The sequence below is a fragment of the Aquarana catesbeiana genome, linkage group LG02 (assembly GCF_042186555.1).
Source record: "Aquarana catesbeiana isolate 2022-GZ linkage group LG02, ASM4218655v1, whole genome shotgun sequence".
NCBI classification, from domain to species: Eukaryota; Metazoa; Chordata; class Amphibia; order Anura; family Ranidae; genus Aquarana; species Aquarana catesbeiana.
This window is the reverse complement of record NC_133325.1, coordinates 27,133,027-27,140,250: the sequence shown is the minus strand read 5'-3', so window position 1 is coordinate 27,140,250 and position 7,224 is coordinate 27,133,027. Positions and strand designations below refer to the sequence as shown.

Sequence of the window (7,224 nt, the reverse complement as noted above, 5' to 3'; positions counted from 1 at the left end):
TCTCCCTTGCCCTTCTGGTGACTCACAATAGCAGACAGCACATACTCCGCACCCCGAGTGATCTGCCGGAATTCTGCAGTGCCCTCCAACTAAGCCAGATAGACCTCCCGGAGTGGTATCAAGAGTTCACTCTCCCACCAAGGGAACAAAGTCCGCCACAGTATCCTTTGATGACACCAGAGAAACATCACTCCAAGAAACAGAAGCAGAATCGTCAAGATGGTCAAATGGCCGGCACTCCAGATAGCAGGGCACACTCTGCTAGAAATCTATCGGATGCCTGATCATTGAGACTCGGGGCACTGCAAGTAAGATCATACACATTGACCAATTGTTAACACAGCTTTCTTACTGGTTTAACAGAGATCCTATCGCATCTAGAGTAGGGCCTCATCCTAAGGCAAGAGAATACATCTAGAGATGTGAAATATATTCTTGCTTATTAATGGATTTATAGGTATTCTTCTTCGGAGATTATACCGAAAATATCATTTTTTGGACTCCTGATAACAGAAACCACAATCACCAGATACTATTGTCAATAATAATGTCATATTTATAAAATAGTACTCTGAAAATGACAAATATACACTGATAACCCCTTGTTTTTTCCCCTGGTTGAAGCCTGAGCGGACCTGATAGGAGACTAACGGAAAAGGGGCGGGGCCACAGCGCGTTGGTTTTCTGCGGAGAATTTCACATTCTTAGAACTTTGTAAATATGTGGCAGATTTCATGTTACCGAGGGGGAACCCGATCTGGTTCTTCAGACATGAAATATTTACTTTATTCATTCAGTGTACATATTTATCTGTGTCATGGTTACTAACATGAATTGCACATTTCTTATTATACGTATCCTGGTTGTGATATGAGGGAAATCTTAACTGATACATGTCCAGAAAGAAAAAAAATAAAACAATATCAGTCAGTGACATGAACATCATATTCTGTATGTAGCAGTGGTGAGATCCTGGATTCTGAGAACATATAGAAGTGTTTTTTCATGGTTCGGTAACAAACAGAATCTTTTCCTAATCATTCTGGACTAATGACATTAGAGTGCTAATCATATTCCTCCGATAAATGTCTCATCCGATCATCTCCTCGGCGTCGGATTTGGCGGTATAAGAGAGATGAATATATATCTGTAACGAACTACAGAATTCCGGCGGGCAAATTTTGAAAACAGCCATTTTAAATCTGAACCAATCACCGCTGTGGGCGTTTCCTTCATCATCCAGTAATACTGCCTTCTTTTGAGGACTCCAAAGAAATGTATTCCGAGATCTCTCTATGTTTTCAGCCCAGAAAATACTTGCTAAGTATTCTGAAGTCAAATCAAAGACCAAAACAATCTGAAATTAATATTTCCAACGTATTTCTTGGTTAATGAATCCATGAATTGAATAAAGAATGAATGACACAAATTGCAGTATTTGATGATCCCCTTTCAGTCATTCCTCCTGGTTATACATTAAAATAGGGGTGCCGCCACTGCACCTTTCACTGGTGACTTTTCTATCCCATTAACTATATAAAGTCCCCACAATGATGCTCCGGTGTGTGTTCCTTCAGGCCATACACTACACCCATGTAAAAAAAAAAAAATACACTTTGATTAGGGTGGACCCCAGTTGTAAGGGAAGTTCACAGCAACATGAACAGATAAGGAGGAATGGGCCTTGATTAGAGTATAGGAATCAACATGGTCGCAAATCAGTTGTATTGTATCGAGATAGTGTGGATACACATGGCCCCTCTTAGATCGACCTAGGTGTCTTCTAAACAGTACCTATAGATATTTTAGCTGCCCAAAACATAACATATAGGATTCTGTGTATGTTTGGGATTGCTGTCAACCGGTTTGTAAATTAGGAGACCTATTTGAGCTTTTTTAGGGAATATTAACCATTGTTACCGCGTACTCGGGGGACACCTCAGGGTACCCCTCTATTCACTTTTTTAGTCTCATTGGGTCACCATAACATAGAGAGGATTTCAGTGACAGACATCCTATGGGCTCTATAGTGGAGATGTCCACAGAAGACAGTGAAGGCGGAGATGTTCCCGGAATGACCTCTAGGTGGCAGAGTGGAACGATAGATGCGATGGAGTCCGGAGAGCAGAGAGCCTCAGCACCCCACAATCCCCCTGATCCCCATTACAGGGGACATGAAAAGTGTTCTTTATAAGTCAGATGTATACCGTGATCGGTGACCTATAAGAAGTGAGCATGGACGGATCCCCCTGATCCCTGTGCTGTGTATTTGGCGGAACAGACAACAGCTGCTCCGTGTGGAATCCCCGCTCACACTTTCTATTCTGTATAATAACCCACATCGAAGGAGTTCAGAGATCTCCGAGTATTGTGTGATGTGCGGAGACTTCACTTTGGATTTGAGAAAACAATAGCGATTTATTCCAATCATAGAACGTGCAGATCTAGGCGGGCAATTCAAAAAAAAGGCGCTTTTCAAGTGAACCAATGAGGAGGAAGAGTGTGCTCTCATTGTCCAATCAGAGGGCTGGGGTGTGTATAAATAGCGCTGCAGAGCGGCATAAGTTCACGTTCCTTGTATCAGCGAAGCATTGAGCAGTAATGGCGAGAACCAAGCAGACAGCCCGTAAGTCCACCGGAGGCAAAGCTCCCCGCAAGCAGCTGGCCACCAAAGCCGCCCGCAAGAGCGCCCCGGCCACCGGCGGAGTCAAGAAGCCTCACCGCTACAGGCCCGGCACCGTGGCTCTCCGAGAGATCCGCCGCTACCAGAAATCCACCGAGCTGCTCATCCGCAAGCTGCCCTTCCAGCGCCTCGTCCGAGAGATCGCCCAGGACTTCAAGACCGACCTGCGCTTCCAGAGCTCCGCCGTCATGGCTCTGCAGGAGGCCTCTGAGGCTTACCTCGTCGGACTCTTCGAAGACACCAACCTCTGCGCCATCCACGCCAAGAGGGTCACCATCATGCCCAAAGACATCCAGCTGGCACGCCGCATCCGCGGGGAGAGGGCATAGAGAGAGACACACACTCCGAACTACTACTAATCCCAACACAAAGGCTCTTTTCAGAGCCACCATATCCTCCTATACAAAGATCTATATACTCCATCATCATCACACCGACTATGACAGGGAAACTCGTACAAGACATCCACACATCTCCCCACCTCCTTCCTCAATACATACAGACGTCTACATACATTACATACTGATTAGGATTTACACTTTATTGATTTCTCTTTCTAGTAAATCAATTCTTTATGTCGGTGATCATTTGTTCTACTTTATAATTTATCTGAAGGAATTTGTATTCATGTTTGGTTAAGGGAAAAATTAATATTTGTACAATGGGCTCATGGGAATAAGAATTCTCCTTGAGTGCGGTGTGGATTGTCATTTATTGATACAATTCTTTCCAACATCATCAATCCATCACAAAGTAACAAATCATATTTCTTTTCCCGTACAATCTCCTCTGCTATTCCTCGACCTTGTACAATCATTCCCCGATATAGAGGGGGACATCTCCTGGACATCTTCCTGACTTCCCATTCATCAGCAGATTGGAACATATGGGGGGGGGGGTCGTCTCACTTCATCTCCTCTACTAGCACTGTGTGATCAGAGCTCTCTGCAGGTGCTGCACACATGGAGAGACTAGAAGGAAGAATTCATCCAGTATTGTGTGGAGAATCCGGGGAACTCCCCTGAACCCCCATTTCTTCACTGGTGTTTTATTATTCACCGCCGCCCATATGGGATCTAGATCGTTTTAGCAGCCCCTGATATCCATATGGGGGGGTAAATCTAACTGAACTGGATATTTAGTAAGGAGTACATTGTCCACATAACACAATGATGTGCCTCTCTATTGGTTCCCCTCTAATGATCACGGAAGGATCTGCAGTCGCTGTGTTCCATATTGAAGTGTCAGAATTCCTTGTACAATGATCGTCTAGAAGAGGAAATGTTCATCCCCATCCTCCCCGGGGAGATCCCGCAGACAGTGTGCGGGAATTGTCTCCGATTTGCAGGTCTCCAATCCGCACTGCAGATGTTATATATCATTTTGTATCAGGGACGGATCTCTCGTTCAATATTTTTATTACGGTTTAAATGAGATATACTTAACAATCTCTAGGCTTATAGGTGGGAAACAATCAAATCATGAATAATAATTAAAAAAAAACGAGTATATAAGTCACTGCGTGTGCAACAGGAATGCTAATAATATAGATCCAACATTAGAACCCCCAAAACGTTGACCACCCATGATGGGCACAAACTGTAGATGGGTGGGGGCAAAGCTGTATAAATCGGGAATATTTACACCAAAATAATTTTAATATTATCAGGGACGGATGTCATGTGAAGAGTCCTGTGATCGGATCTCCCGCTGTATGAATACATGATTCTATAGAGGGGATTGTGTAAGGTGGTCACATTGCTCTGTATGGAGGACTTCTAATGCGGCCCCCCCTGGTCGCTGTGTGTATGTAGAGCTCTGTCAGGAGGAGGTGGGTGGCTCTGAGAAGAGCCTTTGGGGGGTGTAGATGAAAGGAGGTCTCTCCGGTGGGGATTATTTCTTCTTTGGAGCGGCCTTCTTGGGCTTGGCTGCTGTCTTGGGTTTAGCCGCCTTCTTAGCCGGACTCTTGGCGACTTTTTTCGGCTTGGCTGCAGCTTTGGGCTTCTTGGGGCTCTTTGTCACCTTCTTGGCAGCTGCAGGCTTTTTTGCGGGTTTCTTGGCGGCCTTCTTGGGGCTCTTGGCTGCGGTGGGGGCTTTGGTGGTGGTCTTCTTCTTGGGGGACTTGGCTGGCTTCTTGGCGGCCGGCTTCTTGGGGGACTTGGCCGCAGCCGATGGCTTCTTGGTGCTTTTCTTGGCTCCTGCCGCCTTGTCCTCCTGCTTCTTGTTGATCTTGAAGGATCCGGAGGCTCCATGTCCTTTGACCTGGACGAGGGTCCCCTTAGTCACCAGCCCCCTGATGGCGATCTTGAGGCGGCTGTTGTTCTTGTCCACATCGTATCCTCCGGCGGCCAGGACCTTCTTGAGGGCGGACAGGGAGACCCCGCTGCGCTCTTTGGAAGCGGCCACGGCTTTGACCAGGAGCTCGGACACGCTGGGACCGGACGGCTTCTTGCTGCCTTTCTTGGCTCCTCCGGCTGCCGCCTTCTTGGCCGGCTTCTTCTTGGCGGCGGGCTCCGCTGGAGGAGCGGCGGCTGGGGCGCTCTCAGTCTCCGTCATGATTCTGCAAATATTAGCACTGTAATAGATACATAGAATTGCATTTGTCGCTTTGGCTTATATAGAGACGTTCTGCACTGCTATTGGTCGGCAGAAAGCTTTAGTGCCTACTGCTATTGGTTGCAAATAAGACACGCCCACTGACTTTCACTCCCGAGTTGGGGAATCTTCTCTCTCTTGTTGTGTTTCCCGGGCAGAGAGAAAAACGACTTTTATTGGGAATAGAACGATGTCCGATCTTCATCGGGGACCCGATCTGCTCACTGGACTGTCACTTATCGGGGGGTCACTTACAGCTGTCAGGAGCTGCTGAGGAGGCTGAACACAGAGGCTGCAAACACAGCCATCCTCCTGAGTGTGTGTCCCATTCTTCCTTCTATCTTGTTTTCTACACAAATTCTACCCAGAAAACAATCTTCTCACATCTCCCACTAGAATGATCTTCACATTAGATGAGTGAAGAGTGACCATCAGGAAACATTTCCCCCTAATACACAACTCTGCTCATCTATAGCTGAGTAGAAGGAGCCTGGAACAAAAACATCAGCCGGTGACATGAGATCCTTGTGTGATGTGATGGCAGATATTGTTATACATACAAATGTCTCAGCTGATTACACAATGTCATGTTTGATGTGCTATGTATCATTATCTGGTCATCATGATACATAAAGTGTTATCCAGATACTTTGAGTAAGCCGATTGCTACATTTTGCTAAACAGCTACTCAGGAGGAACAATGTTTGTTTTGAATTCTTGTATCTCAAATTTCATTTCATGAGTTTATTGATCAAAGAACCAATCCATCAACATTTCATTCCCCAATTTAAACAATCAGTAATAAGAACTTTGCTGGTAATCATCATTTTAGCTATCTTATACAATCCGTACCCTGGAAGAGGGCCTATGCCTACTGAGAAGAGTGGCATATACAGCCTACAACTGAACAAGCATCCTTTCCATCATGCTCATGTCCAATGAAAACTGACTGGTCTCTCCAAAATACTTGACCAGGATCCTCCTGATGGCTGTTTTTGCTCCTATGTACCCACTTTAAGCTGGGAGACTGCGGCATATTGTTTGTCTTTCTTTTTTTTTTCTAGCTACCTACCTACACATTGTTGTCCAGATCCACACCGTACTGATCTGGAATGTTTCTTTGCACCCCAATTATTTAGCACTTATATTCTAACAGTCCATAGTTCTCAATTTTATAAGATACTTTTTTTTATCAACCCACGGATACCCTTCAACGACCCCTCTAGCCACTTCTGGACCGCCGCACGCCAATATACATCCTAACTTTGAAGAGGAATATTGTTGTTATGGCAGCAGCTAGCTGCCATAACCCCGGTATTCTCTTCTTCGGCCGGCGGCTCGCTTTCCGATAATAGTGGTCTCTGCGGCAGATTTACTTTTATCGGTGGCGGGAGAGGGGCCCCCCTCCCGCCACGCTGGTGCCCTCTGTCGGCAGTGGTGGAGGCGATCGGATGCTGTCCCTTGTGTGCCATGGAGATGAGTGAGGGGAAGATGAACCCCACCCGTCTCCATACTATTGTAGGGTGGAAGCGAAGTCAAAACGTCACTTCCGCCCATAGCTCATAAAAGGGACTTTTTTGTTCTTTAAGTGACTTTTTTTTTTTTTTTTATCGCATTTTTGTGTAAATATGAGATCTGAGGCCTTTTTGACCCCAGATCTCATATTTAAGAGGTCCTGTCATGCTTTTTTTTTTTTTTTCTATTACAAGGGATGTTTTCATTCCTTGTAATAGGAATACAAGTGGCCCCCCCCAGTTCGGGTTGCAGCAGAACATGCAAACAGACCTAAAATGTGTGTGATCACACGAACCCCGTTAAAGTCTATGGGACTCGAACGTGAAACATCAAAAGTGCTAATTTTAAAGGCTAATATGCAAGTTATTGTCATAAAAAAGTGTTTGGGGACCTGGGTCCTGCCCCAGGGGACATGTATCAATGCATTTTTT

General features: G+C 45.6%; 2 protein-coding genes across 2 annotated transcripts; one reads left to right on the top strand and one right to left on the bottom strand.

Annotated features, from left to right (window-relative positions):
• The first annotated feature begins 2,574 nt into the window (after window positions 1–2,574).
• LOC141129647 (histone H3) lies at window positions 2,575–3,040 on the top strand. The gene has a single exon (XM_073617741.1). The coding sequence runs from the start codon at window positions 2,602–2,604 to the stop codon at window positions 3,010–3,012; it is 411 nt and encodes a 136-aa protein (XP_073473842.1). The 5' UTR covers window positions 2,575–2,601; the 3' UTR covers window positions 3,013–3,040.
• Window positions 3,041–3,403: 363 nt separating this feature from the next.
• On the bottom strand, window positions 3,404–5,373 carry LOC141129645 (histone H1.5-like). The gene has a single exon (XM_073617739.1). The coding sequence runs from the start codon at window positions 5,237–5,239 to the stop codon at window positions 4,577–4,579; it is 663 nt and encodes a 220-aa protein (XP_073473840.1). The 5' UTR covers window positions 5,240–5,373; the 3' UTR covers window positions 3,404–4,576.
• Between the last annotated feature and the right edge of the window lie 1,851 nt (window positions 5,374–7,224).

Bases quoted from the DNA above. Each gene is read 5' to 3' on its own strand.
- LOC141129647 (XM_073617741.1), top strand. From the start codon at position 2,602: ATGGCGAGAACCAAGCAGACAGCCCGTAAGTCCACCGGAGGCAAAGCT.
- LOC141129645 (XM_073617739.1), bottom strand. From the start codon at position 5,239: ATGACGGAGACTGAGAGCGCCCCAGCCGCCGCTCCTCCAGCGGAGCCC.